Here is a 22,784-nt window from a genome sequence, read left to right on the forward strand (position 1 = left end):
AATGTCCAGGGAAGTTAAAATGTTCCCCTACAGGTTTATGTGTGTTCCCATTCCTGAAGTTGGACACAGCTATCCCTCTGTAACTAAACTGGGCCTTTCTCTTTTAAATGTGGCAGACCAAAATGCAGGCACCCAAGTAACACCTGGATGAGTGACAAGCCCAGCTATACGTTTGTACACTTGTTTTATAAGCAGCTGTTTTGCTAGAAGTTGTAGAGACATTTACAAAATGATTTTAATGTTGTTAATCTCATACATTTTTATGCTACATCATTATGAGAGTCTCGAACTATTTCTATGTAGAATGGAAACCAAGGAGCAGGTCTTGCAATATCTTATGATTGTAAGGAATCCTTTGAGTAGGCTCATTGAAACCAAAGGCAGTGCTGGAATGAGGAAGTATAGAATCATAGAACAGGAAGGACCTTGGAGAGGTAGAATTTATGTAAGCGAGGTTTTGCATGGGCCAGCCCCAGATTCAGCACAGCACTGGTGCAGAAGCTTTGATGCATGAGAGCTGGCAGGGGTGACTCTATTTTCCTGTATGTATTCTCAATGTGCATGTGCACGCTTATGAAATCTAATCGGTGCAGCTAAATGCCTGCAGGGTTCTTTGCTTTTTCATATTTCTCCCCTCTCTGGTATACATGGTTATTGGATCTGTTTGACTTTTACCGTGAGATTTTTGTCACCGGTATTCCCAGATACACTTCTACATATGGAATACAGTTGGTTGGACAATCGGTTTGTATTGCAGCTGAAGATGAATAGAGCACACTATGGCTACGTCTACACTGGCCCCTTTTCCGGAAGGGGCATGTAAATTTCATGAGTCGTAGTAGGGAAATGCGCGGGGGATTTAAATATCCCCCGCGGCATTTAAATAAAAATGTCCGCCGCTTTTTTCCGGCTTTTAAAAAAGCCGGAAAAGAGCGTCTACACTGGCCCCGATCCTCCGGAAAAAGCGCCCTTTTCCGGAGGCTCTTATTCCTACTTCAAAGCGCCCTTTTCCGGAGGCTCTTATTCCTACTTCAAAGTAGGAATAAGAGCCTCCGGAAAAGGGCGCTTTTTCCGGAGGATCGGGGCCAGTGTAGACGCTCTTTTCCGGCTTTTTTAAAAGCCGGAAAAAAGCGGCGGACATTTTTATTTAAATGCCGCGGGGGATATTTAAATCCCCCGCGCATTTCCCTACTACGACTCATGAAATTTACATGCCCCTTCCGGAAAAGGGGCCAGTGTAGACGAGCCCTATATCTCTGCAGAGCAGGAGAACTAGTGACCAGTGGGTGGGGTACAAGGTCCTGTAAATGCCCTTAGACTCAGTTCTGCAGCCCTCCTGTGCAGGTAAGATTTGCAGGGAGGATGAACCTCAGCACCTTATCAGAAGGGGCCCTTTGAACACCTCTGGGCAGGAGTCAAGGTTTGGGAAGGGAGAGGAAGACTCTGATGTGACATGCCCTCCTCCCATGAGTAGAAAGTCTAAAGCAGGGGTGAGCAATAATTTTTGATGGGGGAGCACTCTTCTGTGGTATTAATGGAGGAGGTGTGGGGTTTGGGATGGAAATGAGGTGCAGAAGGGAGCTCGGGGTAAGAGATTGGGATGCAGGAGTGGGTGTGAGATCTGGGAGGGAGTTTGGGTGAAGGGAGGGATGTGACCTGGGGCAGGGAATTGGAGGACAGGAGGGGTGCAGGGTGCAGAGGGAGTTTGGGTGTAGGAGAGGGTTCTGACCTGGAGGAGGGGGTCAGGGTCTGGGAGGGAGTCATGACTTGGGGCAGGGGTGAAGGAGGCGATACAGAGGGTTTGCCCAGCTACTTGGGCTAGCGTGTGTCTTTGTGCCAGCTGTGTTTTGGGTTGTTGTAGATCTAGATCTTGTTGTTATAGTAACTGGGTCAGGTCGCTAGGGATCAGCCCTGCCAGTTTGGGCTCATTCTAGTTAGTTTTGTGTTATGAAATAAATGGGCACTTACAACTGCTCAAACTCTCTGATTCCAGTGATTTCTTTCTAAACAGTGGAACTCCAAACAATATAACACCAATGCCCCTTGGGAGTGGGGGTCCTTGCACGCTGCCTGCACCCCAATCACAGCCCTGGAAGCTCCCATTGGTTGGAGACCTCCCTCCCCCAGAGGCACATGGCGCGAAGATGCACATGGCCCCTGCAGCTGGCCACTTTGAGCAGCGTGCAATGGCGTGGCAAGCAGGGTGCCTGCCTGAGGGTCTCGCTGAGCCGTGGGATGGTAGCAGGCTTGGTCTGAAGGGTTGGTTGGATGGATCTGGCCCCCAGGCCGTAGTTTGCCCACCCCCAGTCTAAAATGTTTCTGTACTCAGGCTGCATCAGTCAGATACACCTGCAGAACCGCTTCACCAAGAGACGTGGGCCTTGAAGCGAGAGAGTGGCCACAGAACAGGGAGACTTCTAGGGACTGCGAGTGAGCTCCCATAACAAGAGGGAGCTCAGCCTGAGGCAGCTACTAAACCTCTTTTCCCCTCTGTCCTTGTTTGGGGCAGGTTGGCCTGATACCTCGATCTGAGCGAAGGGCCTGGGAGCTGCTTCCAGACAGAAACCTGCAGTGGGACCTGGGAAGCACTGCCGGGGGCTGGGGAGAAAGAAACTGTGAAATGACCCAGGAGTGCTGGGCTGCCCCAATCGATATGCACCGCACGCCACCGCATGGGGAATCACAAAATGTGGGCCCCCAAATGTCATGGTGCCCAAGCAGCTGTGTATGGGCTAGGGCGGGGCCCTGGCTGGTCTCCCCCACCGGCTCAGCCCTGGGGCTCCAGCAGCCCCAGCCCTCCAACTACCCCATCCCCTGAGGGCTGCGCTCAGCCCCTGCTCACCAGGCCACGGTGAGTGGCACAAGCACAGGCCGGAGGACTCTGGAGGCACAAGGGGCAGCTGCACAGCCAGTGGCTGGGGAGAAGTGGTGGTTTCACCTTCAAAGTGCCACATCTCTCCTGCTGGTAGTGCCACCCCCTGATGCTCCTCCTGAGTCCCTAGCCTGTACTCGCACCGCTTGCTGCTGCCCGCGCCTTCACCCTGAGGCTGCAGGTGAGCCTCCCTCCCTGCCCTCATGCTTGCCAAGACTCCTGGACCGGATGGACTGGATGCCACTAGCTCCCATCCCCCCACAGCTTCTGCCCTGCAGCCTCTCTCCAGGCCCTCTCCCCCGGGGGTGAGGGTGGGGGTGCAGGGCTGCATAGGACACCCACATTGATAGGGACAGCCCTGCAGGAGTGAGCTGTACTACTAAGAACAGTAAGTCTACATCTACATTGGCATGATCTTGCGCAAATACTCTTAAACGCAAGAGTTCTTGCATTAAAGTATTTGCGCAAGAGAGCGTCTACATTGGCATGTGCTTTTGCGCAAGAGCATCCGTGCTAGCGTTGACGCTTTGTTGCGCAAGAAAGCTCCGATGGCCATTTTAGCCATTGGGCTTTCTTGCGCAAGAAATTCATGTTGCCTGTCTACACTGGCCTCTTGCACAAGAAGAGTTGCGCGAGGGGGCTTATTCCTGAGCGGGAGCGTCATAGTTTTTGCGCAAGAAGCACTGATTTCACACGTTAGAACGTCAGTGTTCTTGCGCAAGAACTCCCCGCCAGTGTAGACAGGCAGCATGTTTTTGCGCAAAAGCGGCCTCTTTGGCGCAAGTTCGCACCAATGTAGACACAGCCTAAGATTGCTCAGGAGTTGGGGATCCTGTAGGGACCCCAGGGCAAGAGAGTCAAAAATACCAGTGAGGAGCCCACACACGGGGTCAGCCAGCTACAAGGGAGCTGAATCACTTAGGTTATAGAGTGGCCTGGGGATAGGGTATTTAACTGGAGACTCTAGGGTGGTGGGTTCAGGTCCCATTGCTGTGGGAACAGCCAGTAAAGGCTGCCTTAGAGCTGGAGTTGTCAACCATGTTAGGAAGATTCCCTCTAATTTTCCCCACCCCTGCGTGGAATGAATTTTGTTATGTGCACCAAGATGGAAGTGACGTGCGACATGGAGGTGATGCACGACTCATCACCTTCACATTGGCGTGCACAACAAATTCATGTGGTGGCAGTGGGGCCAACAGGTTCAGGCCATGGCAGGTGGGAGTGGAGGCTGGGCTAGTTTAGGGCTGGGGGTGGAGGCCTTCTCCTGGCTATAGCAAGTGCCTGGCAGGTTCCTTGAGCACCTGCATGGCCCTAAATAGGCAGCTGCTGTGCAGCTTGCAGGAAACTTAGGTCCCATGCCTCTGCTAAAAACGTTGATAAGGTTCATGATGTCCACAGGCCATTACAGACTGCTCCCGGTTTATGCTGTTTGGAGGGGTTGGGGGAAGGCAAGAGAGACCTAAGGAGTGTGTGTGATGGGGCGCACTCTCCCCACACTGGACAGGAGAGAGTTAACTCTGCATTGTGGACTGAGGAAACCACACCCCTTCCGCCTTACTGGGCATGCTCCAGGCGCACCGGTATAAAAGAGAGCAGCGCAACTCAGTTGTGGCAGACTGCTGGAGAGAGGATGTGCTCTGCACAAATCTCTGCAGAAGCCCAGGGACAGAGACGCCACAGCCCAGGCAGACGGCTTGATGTTCCCAGAAACCTCCCAGGTTTGGAAGCAGGAAAGAAGAGGGACCCTGGTGGTAATGTGGATGCCCAAGACACAGCTATGGGGATGACAGCAAGGAAAACCAAGGGAAGATGATCCTGAACTGGTGAGTGAGCTGATGTCATGAGTCAGCGTGTTTTGGACAGGACCTTTCCCTGCTGACTCAGTGGCTTGAACTACAGTTGCTAAGAGGGGTCCAGTGGAGAGGGAGGGCCTGGACCCCCTGCTGTGGGGTTTAACCTCCCTCCATTCCATGACTCTGGCCACTGGGCTGTACTGCCACGCAGCTAAAGGCAAACATGCAGACACGGGTGTGACAGGGTGAAGTCACAGAAGACCCTGGGGGGGAGGGGGCATCCCAGAGGGCTGACAAGGCCACTGCCACCCTCCTTTTTGCTCTCTGGGCTTCTCACCACCCTGTCCTGCTAGGCCAGCTCCCTGGTCTCCCCCAACCAAAGCAGAGAGCTGAGAATCATGCCTCCACCTCCCCCTGGAAAAAATGCAGATACAGAGTCTCTTCAGGTCCAAGGAAAAAGAAATTTTGGGCCTAGCTTCCTGGGATACCACTCCCCAAATGGGATCAACTCCCCCAGGGTACGTCTAAACTACATGGCTCAGTCGACGGAGCCATGTAGATTTGTTGTTTTGGCAAAGGCAAATGAAGCCGTGATTTAAATGATCGTGGCTTCATTTAAATTTACATGGCTGCCGCGCTGAGCCGACAAACATCTGATCAGCTGTTTGTCCGCTCCGCGCGCTAGTCTGGACGCTCCCCTGCCGACATCAAAGCCCTTTGTCGGCAGCCCCGGTAAACCTCATCCAACGAGGAATAACGGGGCTGCTGACAAAGGGCTTTGATGTTGGCAGGGGAGCATCCAGACTAGCGCGCTGAGCGGACAAACAGCTGATCAGCTGTTTGTCGGCTCAGCGTGGCAGCCATGTAAATTTAAATGAAGCCGCGATCATTTAAATCGCGGCTTCATTTGCCTTTGCCTATGTGTCTAATCTACATGCCTCTGACGACAGAGGCATGTAGTCTAGACACAGCCCCAATGAATTAGTTAGGTAAGCCCCCTTTAGCAATGAAAGGAGGAATGCACACAGATTGCTCTCCCAGGCAATAATTATTTACACTGGGTTTGGTAGAAAATAAAAGTGATTTTTATTAAGTACAAGAAGTAGGATTTAAGTGGTAATAGGTGAGAACAGGCAGAGCAAAGTAGATTACAGACTCAAAATAACAGAAAATCCTTAGGTACTTCTACACAAAAACTTCAGTAGAAACTTATTACAAATTTCCTACAAACTCACCTTAAAACTGTTTCTTTCCCAATCAAACCTTCCAAACCAGAGAAGTCTCCTTTTCCCTGGGGTCTCTGGTTCCCTCCCTGGGGTGTGCCACACCCGCCAGCCAAAAGACCCACATTCCTACTTATTTTTTAAGATTCCCTTTTTGCTTGTGACGTCACCAGACCGGTGGGGGTGGAATGGGATTTCCTCAGACCAACCACTACTAAGACTAAAAGGATAAAAGCGATTGTTGAACAGTTAGTCATCAAGGCATTGAGGGTAACACCGCTGATGGTATTCATTCACACATTTAAAAGCCACAAAGAACTTCACACTCCATGGCTACGTCTAGACTGGCATGATTTTCGGCAAATGCTTTTAACGGAAAAGTTTTTCCGTTAAAAGCATTTGCAGAAAAGAGCGTCTAGATTGGCACAGATGCTTTTCCGCAAAAGCACTTTTTGTGGAAAAGCATCCATGCCAATCTAGATGCGATTTTGCGCAAAAAAGCCCTGATCGCTATTTTCGCCATCGGGCTTTTTTGCGCAAAAGTTTTCAGCTGTCTACATTGGCTTTTTCCCGAACGGGAGCAGCATAGTATTTACGCAAGAACACTGACAATCTTACATTAGATCATCAGTGTTCTTGCGGAAATTCAAGCGGCCAGTGTAGACTGCTGGCAAGTTTTTCCTTTGCGGAAAAACTTGCCAGTCTAGACGCAGCCATCATATGTTTAATTTTACACACAAGAATGATACACACACCAAAATAAGAGAAACAAATCCAGTGGATTATGACAGGAAGATTGAGAGGTTACGTGAAGCAATTTGTCCAAAGCATTTTTGAGTTATGTCTATTCGTCTCCGTAAGCCCATTTCATACGGAGGCGCGCACGCTCCTCTAGTCCTAATGGAGCAGGGTGCCCTCACCCCGCACTGGACGGGGTCCTCCCCAACCGTGGGGCTCTGAGGACTGGAGGGGGGGGGGCGGGGTTGCTGTGCCCCAGGCAGCACGCAGGGCTGGTGGCTCACAGAGTTACTACCCCTTTTGCCCAAGGCGAAGCCCCACCCCTTCCAGAAGCACGGAACTGCCCGCATGAACCTTGGGCGTGTGGCAGCTGTCTGTTCCCCTGCATAAAGGAAAAGACCATAAGGAAATATTTGACTTCCTTTCTACGATACCAGAGCAGAAACGAAACTAAAACACTCCGCTCAGCCCTCTGCCCCGCTGCTCCCCTCCCTTACTCTGCTTGCAATGCTTTTCCTTCTCTCTCTGCTTTTTCCTTCTCCATCCCTTGCAGTTCAACCCTCTGTTCTCCCTTCTCCTGGCTTAGCTGTGCAGCTGGAACACTGACCCAACAAGACACACACTCCTACGTGGGAGGAGGCAGGGAAGTGAGTGACTGGTGTATACGCAGTGTGCTCAAGGCAGAAGACAAGGAGGCTGTTCGGGAGGGCCCTCGGTGGGACAGCTGTTGGGTGAGTTATTCCAGTCCTTTTCTATGAGAAAATATTTACGGTTTGGGATGAGTTTTGTGTCTTCTAATATGTCTGTGGTGCCTTACTGAAGGAGAGAGGAGTTACAGGGTGGTTGAAAGCATGGCTTTGGGTGAGTCTGTCTGTGTTCCAAAGACAAGGAGGGCTGGATGAGACGTACACAGAGGACTGATTAAATTCAGGAAGATTGTTATGTCTTTTCCCCAAAACAACTAGTTGGCCCACTGTGACGGTATGTCAAGGAGATGCACACTGACTAGGTCAGCAATTGTGCTCCCTCATCCTCCTGCAGCGACATCCGAAAGTGGAGAGGCAAGGCTTATACCATCCTACTCACTAAAGCTTTGTCAGCATGCAAAGCATTAAAAGAAGCTAGCACCTCAGAGCTGGTAGCCAGCTACCTGGGACAGGGCTTCATGTTGTGTTTGGGGCCTGATCCCCTATATCCATTTGTCATTACTGCTGTCATCATGTGGGTTAGCCAGCAGACTGGGGACTAAAGGGTTAACTATACCTAACTCAGCTAGAGTTGGCCAGTAGGAATGTAGGTAGGAATCTTAAACTAGGACAAAAGAATTTTTGGGTTTCCCTTTGTTCTGAGAGTTCTCTCCAGCTACTGAGGGAGACAGATATGTCTCTCTCCAAGAAACAATTCTTCACTTTCTGTAAGTTTAGATAAATCTGTTAGGTTTTGTTATTTTATGGCTTGGGAAATGGGATCTGATGTTTTGGCTTTCTTTTGTAACTAAGTTCTCGTCCCATGGCAGAGTTTCTCCATGAGTATATTATTTTGTAACTTTTCCATCTAGTTATTAGGCTTGCAACAGGAATATTGTGGTGATGATAAAAGTTTTCTCTTTTCGTTTTATTAACCTGGTATTGGTTAATTTTTGTGTCCTGGTTTGTACTTTAGGGGTGAGATTTCCTAAGTAGTCTCTCCCTGGTTTCTTTAGCATATTTGGGTGGTGGCAGCGGAGATTTTATTCCCAAAATCTAGGTTAAGATTTTGGGGGGAAGCTTTATACCAGAGCCTGGTAGATGAGGTTTTGGGGTACTTTTGCTGGCCCCCACTTCTGCATTTATTGTGCCAGACTGGGGCCATGAGAACTGCTCATCCCTGAGGTGTTGACAGGGCTCTCTATAGTATGATGGTTGTACTGTCACTCTCCTTTCTCCCGGGGTTCATGGACAATTTTTTTCCTCATCACTTGTCAGTGCAGAGTGCTTTATTGTTGCTGATTGTTGAAGGAGTTCCTCTTACAGTCCCTTCTATTTTGGACACTGCAGAGGCAGGTGTCTGTTTTAGACTATCTTCTATCACCCTGGCTGTGCTGTTACTCATCTCTGAGTTTGTACTGTGCTTTAGATCAGTGGTCCCCAACACAGTGCCCGCGGGCGCCATGCCGCGGGGGCATTTCAATGCGCCCACCAGGTGCTCGGGGCTGGCCTGGCCCCGGGCACATGGCGCATGGGCGCTTGCGGGGGGAGCGCCGGGCGCGCGGCACTCGGCGGGGGGGGGGGGGGAGGAGCAGGAGCGCCGGCCTCGGGCGCGCGGCACTCGGCGGGGGGGAGGAGCAGGAGCGCCGGCCTCGGGCGCGCGGCACTCGGCGGGGGGGGGGGGGGGGGGGGGGGGGGGGGGGGGGGGGGGGGGGGGGGGAGGAGCAGGAGCGCCGGCCTCGGGCGCGCGGCACTCGGCGGGGGGGGGGGAGGAGCAGGAGCGCCGGCCTCGGGCGCGCGGCACTCGGCGGGGGGGGGGGGGGAGGAGCAGGAGCGCCGGCCTCGGGCGCGCGGCACTCGGCGGGGGGGGGGAGGAGCAGGAGCGCCGGCCTCGGGCGCGCGGCACTCGGCGGGAGGGAGGGGGTGGCGGGGAGCGCCGGCCCCGGGCACGCAGCTATGGGGGGACCCCGCCCCCGGGCGCGCGGTAGGTGGGGCCCCGCCCCCGGGCGCGTGGATGGGGGGGCGCCCCCGGTCCCCGCCCCCTGGCGCCCGGCGGGCAAACGGCCACGCCCCCTGACGCCCACAACCTAAAAAGGTTGGGGACCACTGCTTTAGATCTTCCACCTCCAGGTTAGTCATTGACCATGGGTGTAGGACCATGAGGAGCTTACAGGCGTGTTAGCCCTCCCAAAACGTTCGCTATAGCAGTAATGAACAAAGGAAACACTAAGTCTGTAACAGAAGCTCATCTGTCTGTTAAAAGTGGACAGACTTAATTATGGTCCAAAACTACACATTAAAGCAACACTAAACAGCTGTTTTAACTCCATCCCCCGCCTCCCAATCAAAAGGTGACTACACCCCTGCTGCTTCTGTAATTCATAGAATCATAGCACTGGAAGGAATTCATGGTAGGACCAGCAAAATGCAGAACAATGTAGCACTTTAAAGACTAACAAGATGGTTTATTAGATGATGAGCTTTCGTGGGCCAGACCCACTTCCTCAGATCAAATAGTGGAAGAAACTATTTGATCTGAGGAAGTGGGTCTGGCCCACGAAAGCTCATCATCTAATATACCATCTTGTTAGTCTTTAAAGTGCTACATTGTTCTGCATTTTGCTTCAACTACCCCAGACTAACACGGCTACATTTCTATCACTATGGTAGGACCAAGCACCATCCAGACCATCCCTAACAGGTGTTTGTCTAATTTGCTCTTAACAAACCTCCAATGACAGAGATTCCACAACCTTCCTAGACAATTTATTCCAGTACTTAACCACCCTGACAGTTTTTCCTAATGATGTTTTTCCTAATGTCCAGCCTATAGGCCACTTGATGCAATTTAAGCCCATTGCTTCTTGTCCTCTCTTCCCTCCTCATTATAACACTCTTTTATGTCCTTGGAAACTGTTGTTCTGTTCCCTCTCAGTCTCTCTTCCATTCTAAACAAGCCCAATTCTTTCAGTCTTCCCCTCTTCGGTCATGTTTTCTAGACCTTTCATCATTTTTGTTGCTCTTATTTGCAAATAAGTTCCAGGTAACTTCAGTCTCTGCCAATGTTGCAGGCCTCTGAGCTGCTGCAATTGCCAGAGATGGCCACAGGGCGTAGGGCAAGTGGCTTGGTGAAGGTTGCTTCTAGTTGCTGATGAGGTGTGATGAGCTCTGAGACCTGGGTACCTCTCAGTGGTGCTCACCAGGAGCTTGGGGATGGGGGGAAGGGAAGACTGTACCTGGTAAGGCTGTTTAGGCTTCTCTAAGTACAGGCATCACCTCTGAATCTCCCACTGAACTCATTTACAGCCAATGTACGCAAAATAGAGGCCAGTCCAGGCCCTGCCTGGCCGAGACCCTAAATAAAGGGTTTGATCTGGTCCTCCCACTGTAGGATACTCCTTCAGCTTGAGAAGAAGCAGTGCATGAAGAAGAGCACAGCTGGTGTGGAAGATGAGGAGAGGGCGTGGGAGGCAGAGCAAACTGTCAGTTAGGCTATGGCTACACTGCAATTATTTTGCAGAAGAGGATATGAAAATCGCACTCTCATTTGTATATCTTCTTCCGATTCTTTCTGCGGAAGAGGTTTTGCCACTAAAAAGCCCTGTGTAGATGGGGCCATTTGTTTGGAAAAAACCCTTTTTCGCAAAGTCCTGTAAACCTCAATTTTTGAGGAATAAGGGATCTTGTGAAAGGTTTTTTTTTTCCCAACAAATGGCCCCGTCTACACGGGGCTTTTTAGCAGCGAAACCTCTTCCGCAAAAATAATTGGAAGAAGATATGCAAATGAGTGTGATTTGCATATCCTCGTCCGCAAAAAAAGGCAGTATAGCGGTAGCCTTAGGGAGAGGTGAACTGTCAGGTTGGCGATTTGACATAGTGAAGTGATATTTTTTTTTTCCAGTCATGCAGGTGCTGGGCCCAGACACTAGAGAATTCGAGGCCCATTTTGCTGAATTTTAGGCAAAAGAGAAAAATTACCTCAGACTCAGCAGAACAGAGACACAATCCTCCAAAGACCGGGGTCTTGTTGCTCTGAGACCTCAGCTTAGGTAGGAAATGTCCGTTGAAACAAGTTTCAACTGTTGGCAACTCTGGCTAGTCGGTGTGAAGCGCTTTGGTGGGTAGAGGTGCTGGATAGTGTGAGGGCTACCTGTGGTCACTAGTGGGCATCTCTAAAGCAGAGGTACGGGGCGAGCCCAAGATCGGCTGGTGAAAGGACAAATGTTGGTCTCTGTGGTCTGGGCAGGGCTCCTCGATCTAGGCGGGGTTAGGTTCCTGTGCTTGGACTACATGGAGTTATGGTCAGGACTCCAATGGCTAGGGCTCCCTCCCTCCAGAATTGCAACTGGGAGGCTGCTTGGAGTTTAGTGTTTACATTCCTATGGGGAGGGCTCCCCGCCCTCGGGTTAGGATTCCCATGTGCAGTCCAGTTGGCGTGAGGGTTAGTGTTCCTATGGCTAGCGCGTCTGCCTTTGAGTTAGGGCTCTTGTTGGTAGGGCTCCCTGCCCAGAGGTTTGGGGTCCTATGGGCAGGCTACATGGCATTAGGGTTAGGATTCTTATGGGTAGGGCTCTCTGCCTTTGGTGTAGTGTTCCGATGTGTAGGGCCACATAATCTAGGATAAGGGCTCCTATAGAATCATAGAACACTAGAAGTGGAAGGGACCTTGAGAGATCATCAGGTCCAGTTCCCTGTCCTCACGGCAGGACCAAGCATTGTAGACCATCCCTGACAGATGTCTATCTAACCTGCTCTTAAATCTCTCCAGTGATGGAGAGTCCATAACCTCCCTAGGCAATTTATTCCAGTGTTGAATCAGTTAGGAAGTTTTTCCCCTAATGTCCTATGGGTAGGAAACTTGAATTTATGTTTGGGGTGTTATGGGCAGGCTATTAAGAGTTAGGGTTTCTGTGAGTAAGGCTTGAGTTTTGGTTCATATGGGTAGGGCTCTATGTGCTAGGATTAGGATTCCTATGGGTAGGGCTTCCTGCCCAAGTGTTTGGGTCCCTATGGGTAGAGCCCCTTCCATAGTGTTAGGATTTCTAGGGTAGCTTTCTCCACCCCAGGGTCCTAGTTCCTAGGGCACTTGGATCTAGGGTTAGGATTTAGGGTCTTATTGCCACTGAGTATACTCGTGTGTCTGAAACACCCCCTTGACTGATGTATTGATCTATCCAATTAGGGGGCTGCAGAGTACCAGCGCACTGTAGATTTTTGCTTTTTGGGATTTGGGTACTAATCCAGGATACAGAAAATGAGTTTAATAGTATTCATCTTAGTCCCTCAGAAAACACAATCGTCCACTCCTTTTCCCACGAATTCCTTGTAAGTCTTGAGCACAGGGCAGGGGAGTAGAGGGAAATGGCTCCAAAGAACAGTTGCATTTGTGATTTCTTGGATTAAGTTAACGGGAGATGCTCTTTTTTTTTTCTTTTAACCACGTGAAAAAGCTGAAACAAGCTCTCAAGGGAGCCTTCCGGCCTGCACAGTGAGCTGCTCTCAGAGGCAGCCCGAGCGTCTGGGAAATACACTTTCTCCTACAAACTGCTCATGAAAGGGACAAAGAGGCGCGAAAGGCATTGCCGCTGACTTCGCTTTCATGGCGGCCCCCAGCAACACCCAGCCAGGATCACCAAACAGCTGCAGAAATGAACCAACAGCCGCCAAAGTGTCTCAGTTGCAGAAGGCTGTCAAAGAAGGCTCAGTCGAGAGAGCCCGGCAGCTGTTGGAGGAAGGTGCAGATGTCAATGGCAGGGTAGAAGGTGGTTGGACACCCTTGCACACTGCGGTACAGGCTAATCGGGAGGAGATGGTTCACCTTCTTCTTGAGCATGGTGCTGAGCCATGTGCTAGAAAGGACAACGGTGCCACTCCCTTTATTATCGCAGGCATAGTGGGGAATGTGAACCTTTTGCAGCTCTTCCTTTCCAAGGGGTCGGAAATTGATGAGACTGATAACAACGGCTTCACCGCCTTTATGGAGGCGGCTTATTACGGGAAGCAGGAGGCCTTGAAGTTCTTGTATGAGACTTTCTCAGGTGAGAAAGAGAGATATGTGAATTTGGGCCGGGTGGTCAGTACACAGCAAAGACAAGTGCACAAAGGTGGGGAAACGGCCCTGATGGATGCTGCCAGGAAAGGTCACATCTCAGCTGTGCAAACCCTCGTGGAGCACATGGGGGCCAGTGTGCGTACCTGTGATAACCTCGGCAGGAATGCTTTGATCCATGCCTTACGGCTGCCTCAGAAGAGGAACACCATTCTTAAACAAAACAAGACAGGATCGATTGTTTCCTATCTGCTGGACTGTGGCGCTGATGTTACCGGAAGAGATGAAAATGGAAAGACTTCACTCATCTTGGCAGCAGAGAGGCAAAGCCTGGAGTTGGTGGACTTGCTCCTGAGGACAGGCCAAGTTGACATTAATGCCATGGGCCACGATGGCAAAACCGCGCTGAAGGTAGCTGTGGAATACGACCATGAGGAAATCGCAAGGCTGTTATGTGAGAACGGAGCCAGGGTAGATGGCAGCAATGTCGAGGTGGCCAAACGGAACTACAACAATGAAATGGCAGCCCTGCTGCTCAAATTCGGTGACATGGCTATTAATAGTCGGCCTCCTAAAGAATGGGAACCCATCAGCAAACGCTGGGGAGAGCAGCTACGGCGTCTCCACAGTATCAATTCCCCTCAGATCGGAAAACTCAACGTCCAGTTTGACGAGTATTACCGCATTGAGAGCACCTCGGAAGGAGGCATCTACCTAGGGTTCCATGCAGGGGCAGAGGTGGCCGTGAAGAGGTTCCTTCTGGGCAGCGAGAAGGCTAAGCGAGAAGCCACGTGTCTCCGTCACAGCCTTAGCAACAGGCATATGGTGAAACTTCATGGGACTGAAACTCGTGACAACTGCCAGCTCTTCTGCCTCTCCCTCTGTGAGAGGAACCTTGAGGATCATCTGAGCAACGCCACACGGGCAGTGAATTGTCACCACATCCTCCAGACGCTCTTGGAAGCAGTGAGAGATCTGCACTCCTTGGAATTAGGCCACGGAGACCTGCACCCACGAAACATTTTGATAGGTTCGTGTGTCTCCCATTCCGTTCCATTTAATCCTGCAGCCCCGCAGCGTGAGAAGTGCTAGAAAGCAGAGTAGTATAGGAGATTCAAACCTGGTGTGTATGTTTCACAACAAGGATGCTATTGTGTATGGCTACGTCTACACTGGCCCCTTTTTGGGAAGGGGCATGCTAATTTTGAAAGTGGGAATAGGGAAATCCGCGGGGGATTTAAATATCCCCCGCGGGATTTAAAAAAAAACGTCCGCCGCTTTTTTTCCGGCTTGGGGAAAAGCCGGAAAAAAGCGTCTAGACTGGTCCGATCCTCCGGAATAAAGCCCTATTCCGGAGGATCTCTTATTCCTACTTCAAAGTAGGACTTCCCCTGCGGATTTCCCTATTCCCACTTTCAAAATTAGCATGCCCCTTCCAAAAAAGGGGCCAGTGTAGACGTAGCCTTTGTGTACAAGGATGCTATGGAATGTATATGTGTGTGAGACAAAGATACTGTGTGTGTCAGACAGACAAAAGGAGGGAGGAAACAAAGCCTGCAATCTAGCAGCTTTATCATCATATGGAGGGACCGGGACACAAAGCGTTAATTCAGCCATACAGGAGGGCTGTGTCTAGACTGGCAAGTTTTTCCGGAAAATCAGCCGCTTTTCTGGAAAAACTTGCCAGCTGTCTACACTGGCCACTTGAATTTCGGGAAAAGCACTGACGCTCTCATGTAAAATCATCAGTGCTTTTCTGGAAAAACTATGCTGCTCCTGTTTGGGCAAAAGTCTTTTTCCGAAAGACTTTTGCGCAAAAGGGCCAGTGTAGACAGCACAGTACTGTTTTCTGCAAAAAAGCCCCAATTGTGAAAAAGACGATCGGGGCTTTTTTGCGGAAAACTGCGTCTAGATTGTCCACGGACGCTTTTCCACAAAAAGTGCTTTTGCGGAAAAGCAACCTGCCAATCTAGACGCGCTTTTCCGAAAATGCTTTTAACAGAAAACTTTTCCGTTAAAAGCATTTTCGGAAATTCATGCCAGTGTAGATGTAGCCTAGAGGGATGGAACACAGCACAAGAGCTGTTCATTTCCTATTAACATATCCTGTTGCTTTGCTAGATGCGGATGATAAAGTTCTCCTTGCAGATTTTGATCAGAGTAGCAGTTTTGCTGAAGGTCAAAGGGAACTTATAATCAAAGAAGACTTGGAGGTACTTTTCCTTAATACCAATATTGTGTTTACAGTTTTTCAACTTTCTGCCCTTTCTCTTCTGTTTTGAACTAGTCTTATTCTTTTTTTTTATTTTTGTTTTTAAACTTTGTTGGTGGGGAGATCTTGGCCTTCTCTGCTCATACAAGAAAAGCATGGGATTATGCCTTTTAAGCCAAGGGATTAGCTAACATTTGGGGTCCTGTGGGTTGGTACTGTTAAGAGAAGAAATAAATTAGGGAGCCAGGTATTTCTTTGATGCAGTCCTGTTTATTTACAAAGAATGCACATGACGTCTAGTTTCCCTGAACACCAAAGAAATCAACTGACAGTGTCTTTTGCCACAGTCCCAAGCCTCTTTCCAAACCAGCGCTCTACCCAAAAGTGCTCTCTTATCTTTCATTGGTGGCAGGCTCTAAGTAGGGTTGTTAGCGACTAGTCGACAATCCGACAAACAAAAGCTTATTGGATAGTCGACTAGTCCCTCGACTAGTCGCTTCCCCCCGCCCCGGTACCAGGAGCTGGTGCTGGGGAGAGTTGGCTTAAAAACCAGTTCCCCTCCAGCACCATCTCCGTAGGGGGTAAGAGGTTAGTTGGGACCGGGCTGATAGGTGCCAGCAGGCTCTTAATACATGTAAAGGGCTAACGCGCAGCAGGAGGGACCCAGCGTGAGCCGGGACAGGTGATTCCCAGTTCATGCTGGGTCCCCCCCCACTGCTCACCAGCCTTTTAAATGTATTAAGAGCCTGTCGGCAACCACAGCACAGCTTAGAGCTGGGGATGTAAATTCAGTTTAATCAACTAATCAATGGATTTTCCATTGACTAGTCGATAAGCAGGGGAGCCGCAGCAGGGTTAGCTCCTGGCCCGGGAGCTAACCTAGCTGCGGCTCTGCCTTTTAAACGTATTAAGAGCCTGTCCGCTATTAATAGATTTAAAAGGCCGGTGAGCAGCAGGTGAGAGGGGGGACCCTGTGCGAGCCGGAAATCAGCTGTCCCGGCTCGCGCTGGGTCTCTCCTGCTGCGCTTTAGCCTTTAAAATGTATTAAGAGCCATTAATACATTTAAAAGGCAGAGCCCCAGTGGGGTTAGCTCCCAGGCTGGGAGCTAACCCCTCTGTGTCTCCCCCGTTTATCGACTAATCAACTAGTCGATGGAAAATCCATTGATTAGTTGATTCAACTAAATTGAACATCCCTAGCTCTATGCTGTGCCTTGGTTGTCTTCTCTGTCCGTGTCTGGGGTTTGCCCCCACTCCTCACAAGTCCATCTTCAACAAACAATACCCCTCAAAACATCTTTCTTCATGTAGAGCAGAGGCAAAGCAGTTTATCCAACTCCTAAAGGGCACGCCTACACTGCACGGAAGATCGACGCTGCCGTGGTCTTCCCGAGTTCGATTTAGCAGGTCTAGTATAGACCCCCTAGCTTGAACTCAAAGGGCACCCCCGTCGGTGCTGGTACTCCTGCTCCTCACAAAGCGCACAGGAAGCCAATGAGAGCGTTTGCTTCCCTCCGCTTCCTGCTATGTGGATGATAACTTACGTAGCTGGAGTTGTGTATCTTATTTGGACCTTCTCCTGCAGTGTAGACCAAGCCAAAGAGAAAATAACATTTCATTAAAAAAAAAACCCCAGTGAAGGTTGCTAAGAATGAAGCATTTATTTAATGACGACATCAATTACTACAGCAAAATCTAAGCCTTTAACAGCTAGGAAATGAATAGTTAAAACATTATAATTTTTACAGCCACTCAAACATAAGCACATTCTTCTTCCTTAGTCCAAAGAAATGTGTGTTTCATTACAACCCAACACTCTTAACTACAACCCAACACTCTTAACCTTGATCCACGGAGTCCATTCTTTTACAGGTAGCATTTTTTTTAAAAGCCCAACAACCTTAAGCTTAGTATCTAAAGCAGCGTCTTTGAAGGGATACTGTCAAGTGGAGGATGTTATCAATTCATAGATCTATTTTTGGTAAAGATCCTGTACCTGCTAGCTCTTGAGAATAGCAGAACAAAGAGCATTTGGCCCATGGAATGAATATAGAACTTCATCTATGAACATTATGAGCTCAGTCCTCCTCCTTCTGAACTCCAGGGGAGCAGGATCAGACCCTGTATTCTCTCTTGCCGCCGCGCTAATTTTAGACATTGGTTTCTCTCTGCTGGAAGTGAAATATTCTGATGCTTGCTCTGCTGCTCAGGCACTTGGAAGGCTGGTCCCGTATGTTGTATCAAAGGGTGAAGTCCCTTTTGATGGACCTGATGGAGAGGATGTGGCAGCAAGATGTCCGATGGATGTGCCAGGTCACCTGGAGATTAAAGATCTCATAAGAAGTTTGACCTCCCCCAATGGAGGAAACTCAGCTCAGTTAGGAGACTTGATCCACCATCCCTTTTTCTGGAGCCGGGAGAGGTAGGTATCACTAACAATAATTCCAAGATCTCAGACAATTAGCTGCAATGCTCCTGCTGTAGCTCTGGGCTAATAAATGTGCTACAGCAAGCTTGAAGCTCTTCCCTTCCTCTTTCAATTCCACAGCAGGTTTGAGTTCCTTGCGGAGGTTGGGAATAATCCAGACATCGAAAAAAACATAACGGAGAGCCGGATTGTGAAAGCTTTGAATTGCAATGAGTCAAAGCACCTCTCAGGTGTTGCCCAGTGGACTAAGAAGGTACGCTAATTCTGTAGTGAGAATAATCCTCCAAATAGATTTCCCACTGTGTCCTGTTGTCTCTATCTTTGCTGTGTCAAGTAAAGATTTCAGGGCTAGGATCATTGCCAGTTTGTGCTTATCCAGCACCCAGCAAACTGCTGGCATTTAAATAATAAAATAAGTAACAATAGGCAATGTGTACTAGGAAAGGTTTCCCTTAAGACTTATAGGCTGGGCCCTGAGGTTTTCTGTACATGGGCCGCAGATGTCTCAGCCCAGATTTCTTACTCTGGATCAAGATTAATGTCCTTTTCTCTCTTCTTGGTAGCTTCATGGTCCTTTCTGCTTGGTGATTGGAATATTACTTATATTCAGTCTTTTCTCAGTTTGCTCATGTTCTGTGTTCACTGTTTTGTCAAAAACAGGATACCTGTTGCTGGTGGCATGGTTGAAGGAATCCACAAATGCTTTTTATTACTTAGCCAGTCCATTGCAAAGTGAAATGGAGGCCCTCTTGTCAAAACCTATTTGATTTAGTGATCAAAAGAAGCTAACAGTCAACCAAGGGACTGGGCAGAATGAAATTGGCGTGTCCTCAAAGCATCGTCTAATATACATACTTTTCCAGTGCACTGATGCTAAATAATTTTGGTATCCATGGTTTCCTATACAAATGGAATCTGAATTGAGTTGCCAAAGTGCTAATATATTTTTGATATTTAAACTATTCTTTAGATATTTTCTGCCTAAGAAAATACATTGTGCTTTCTCGGATATCGCCATTTCGTATTTTGAATATCTGAAAGAGTCATCAGTGTTGTACCTTTTCAAGTATATTTTATGATGGTTTTTCAGTCCCAACCTGCTTCTCTTCCCCCACATTTGCGTTATCATGCAGGTTGCACACTTAAGCAATCAGGAAATGACACAATTGAGGTTACACATGTATTGCTAATTATTATTTACGTCTGTATTAAAGTAATGCCTAAGGCTCTGTCATGTTAGGTGTTGCATGAATGTAAAGTAAATTGATGGGAGAGAGATTCAGAGGGAGCCTGCCACACAGGGAGTTTGCTGGAAACTTGAATCCAGAACCAGATCTCCCAAGTCCCAATCCAGCGCTTGAACATAAAACCATCCTTCCTCTCACTCCACCTCCTTCTATATACTTCAAGGTCTGTACTGAGTAGGCTCCACAGGGCCAGGTCCAATGCCTGTTGATGTCAAAGGGAGTCTTTCCATAGGAGTAGGGGCTGGTTGGATCAAGCCCTCCCAGCACACCGTACACAAGATGCACCTTTCAAGGGGAAACACTGTGGTGTAAGTTGAGAAATAGTATGTCACGTAATTAGAATCGGAGTCCAATTCTGGACTCTGCTACATGAATTTAGTCCTGAGTATTATGCACTGTGTATAAGGGGAGTTACATGTAGGGTTACCAGGTAGACCCCCCCCAAAAAACCAGACACACTTGATCGTGGGCAGGGGGGCGGGCAGAGCTGGCCAGGAGGAAGGGGGGGGCAGGAAGCAGAGCTGGGGGGGGGGGCATGAGGCTGGCCAGGAGGAAGGGGGGGAACACAGCTAGGGGGGGTTAGGGGCCGCGGGGCTGGCCGGGAGGAAGGGGGGGCAGGAAGCAGAGCTGGCAGGAGGGGGGGGGGGTGCAGCGGTGCTGGCCAGGGGAGATCAGGAAGAGGAATGGGCCGGCAGGAAGAAGAGGTGGGGGCAGTGTTGGGGGGGCTGGCCAGGGAAGATCAGGAGGGGAAGTGGGGGAGAACCGGCCGGCCTATGGCTTGAAAGGGAAAAACAATGGAAGTGTCTGGACTCATCAGAGCTCTGTGTACTGTACAAGAGGCACAGTGCCTGTGTGACGTAGTCAGTGGTGTGAAGGCCTGCCTTTTGGACGAACCACAGTAGGTGTGCAATAACCATGCACTCTCTGAGGCCTTGGTGTAAGTTGCTTCGTGTGAGCTGCCCTCTGTAACACTTCAAATAGTCTCTGTACAGACATAACGGTTTGCCTGCATAATGAAGCTTGCAGCATTGGGGCCTCGGTGCATAACATAGATGTGTATGCTTCCCAAGCAACTGGGCTAGCCATGCCCCCATACAGGGCCACATGCCTGCGTTTAGAACTCTGTGAAGCGTGGCTAAAACCCCCTGTACTTGTGATTTCCAGACCCTGCAAACTCTGCTGGAACAAAACCCACAAGTCAAAGAAATATTTCTCTTTGCATAGATCTGTTTTCATTTAGATAATTTCCAACTTTCCTTCATCTAGCCCTTTTGGTGCTAGGGGGTTGCAGTTTGAGGTTTTTTTTTTAAATGGGGAAGTTAAAATTTTTTTTTTTAGGTGTTCTTAACAGTTGGGCTGTTTTTGCTCGTACTCTGAGAAAAAGCACAACCAGCCCAATTTCTCTGCAGACACATGCTGAACCTGGAAAATTTCAGATGAAAATATTTGGAGAGCTCGGGGGGTATGTCTACACTGCATCCCTAGTTCGAACTAGGGATGCAGTGTAGACGTACCCTGAGGGATTGGCAGTGAGGGGTTACAATGGAAACTATTATACAGCTGTAATGATTGCTCTCTATAAAACAGGTGTGGCCAGTTATGTTGAAAAATCTAAGCAATAGCGGGATAGTGCCTGTGTTTCCTGTATGGGAGATTACAGCAGCCAGGGGTGCGATAGAGAAGATTTTCTGTGGTATGGGATCCTCATGGAGTGACTAATCTCGGGGCCATTTTTCAGATTGATCAAAGTGTCCTAAAAAACATGAACCAGAAAAGGAAATACACCTATCAAGACAGTGTCACTGACCTTTTGAGGTTCATCAGAAACATAAGGGCACACTATGATGCAAAACCACAATGGTAAGTGGTCGCCCTAAGATTGATGTCGCAGATGAAGATAGTTTGGGGAGACTGCGAGGGGTGCTGAGTAGAAGAGGGGTCCCTTTTCCACCCCCAACATTATAAAAAACCTACAACACAACAAGTGTATTTTGCAACCAGATTTTGAAAGCTAGTGGCCAAATCCATCTTCCTTCCCCAGCAAAGTGGTGGGTTTTTCTCCCGGGGCAGGAGAACAAGGGTGACAAAGGAAGAAACCACAGAACAAGGAGAGCACTGCTGCTTAGTTTGTTTCCCTGAAATTCTTGTGAAACTGGCATCAGCAAAAAGTGGGAATCTACTTCTTTGATACTTCGCAGTGAGCCGGGGTGCTCCACCTAACCTCCTCTATTGTTCTGTTCTAGGTTCAAGGAAATAATCCAGAACCCATTAAGGTATTTTGTTGACCAGTTTCCACGTCTGACACTTTACGTCTATGAGTGTTTGAGTCATGCGGACGGAGGTTGGTGGGACTTAATGACCTGTTAGCTAAATAGCTCCATCTTGGGAACTCAGATTTAATCCGATGCTTTTCACAACTGAATCACACATGCAAGCTCTGCCAGTCGGAATCAGAATGGAGGGAAGGCCTCCATCGGCCCCAAGGCGGGTGTATCTGTATGAAAACCCTCAATTCCCTGCATCGTTCCTTTGCTGTTCCAGATGCACTCCCCTCAAGCCATGTGGCGCCTGAACTGGGGATATCCAGAGCTACATGAAGGGGTTGCTACAGCTTGAGCTAAAGCGCCCTACCTGAGGCTGTAACAGACTCTTACCCTCTGCGGATCAGGCAGAGGAGGGGACCTGCACCACCCATCAGATTACACCTGCCCCACAGAGTTCAGGGGCACCCAAGCACCTGGGCTCCCCATAGACTAACCCTCATGTAGCTGATCCAAGGGGCATTGGGAACTTCTTGGGTGGAGCCTGTTTACCACAAAGGTCTAAGCTAACAGGATGTAAATCAGGGGTGGGCAAACTTTTTGGTCAGACAACCACATTCTCGGGATGGAAACTGTGTGGAGGGCCATGAATGCTGACAGAATTGGTGGGTGAGGTGCTGGAGGGGGTGAGGGCTCTGACTATGGGTGCAAGTTGTGGGATGAGGCCAGAAATGAGGGGTTGAGGGTGCGCCAAACAGACAGAAGGGATTGAGGAGCAGGAGGGGCTCTCAGCTGGGGATTGGCATGCACAGGTGGGTGAGGGCTCTGGCTGGGGGTGCAGGCACTAGAATCAGGCTGGGGATGGGAGATTTGGGGTGCAGGAGGATGCGCCAGGCTAGGATCAAAGGGTTTGAAGGGTGGGAGGGGGATCAGAGCTGGGGCAAGGAGCTGGAGCTTGGGGTGGGGGAGTTCCAGTGTGCAGGAGTCAGGTGGCTCTTACCTGAAGAGGTTCTAGCAGCCCTCCCTCACCCCCCATCTCCCACCTGGAAGCAGGGCTATGTGGCTCTGTGTTGCCCCACTTGCAGGCACCACCCCCACAGCTCCCATTGGCTGCCATTCCAGGCCAATGGGAGCTGTAGGGCTGGCATTTCAGGAATGGGAATTGTGTGGAGTCCCCTGGCTGCCTCTGCTTCTGGGAGCTGCACAGACGCTGCATGTGCAGCAAGGCAAGCACCTGCCCCCGTGCTCTGGATGGATCTCAAGGGCTGGATTAAA

At 49.7% G+C, this 22,784-nt stretch overlaps 1 protein-coding gene across 1 annotated transcript in view; it reads left to right on the forward strand.

The window, feature by feature from the left end:
* Positions 1-7,217: 7,217 nt before the first annotated feature.
* LOC102452402 (2-5A-dependent ribonuclease-like) overlaps positions 7,218-22,784 on the forward strand; it is a 28,807-nt gene continuing 13,240 nt past the window's right edge. Inside the window, exons 1-6 of the mRNA XM_089780598.1 lie at positions 7,218-7,357; positions 12,763-14,391; positions 15,483-15,574; positions 17,784-17,995; positions 18,122-18,254; positions 21,492-21,589. Coding sequence (XP_089636724.1) covers positions 12,912-14,391; positions 15,483-15,574; positions 17,784-17,995; positions 18,122-18,254; positions 21,492-21,533 — 1,959 coding nt within the window. The 5' untranslated portion in view covers positions 7,218-7,357; positions 12,763-12,911 and the 3' untranslated portion in view covers positions 21,534-21,589. The remainder of the gene's footprint in view (positions 7,358-12,762; positions 14,392-15,482; positions 15,575-17,783; positions 17,996-18,121; positions 18,255-21,491; positions 21,590-22,784) is intronic.

The sequence above is a fragment of the Pelodiscus sinensis genome, chromosome 9 (genome assembly GCF_052426305.1).
Source record: "Pelodiscus sinensis isolate ZL-2025 chromosome 9, ASM5242630v1, whole genome shotgun sequence".
Lineage (NCBI taxonomy): Eukaryota > Metazoa > Chordata > Testudines > Trionychidae > Pelodiscus > Pelodiscus sinensis.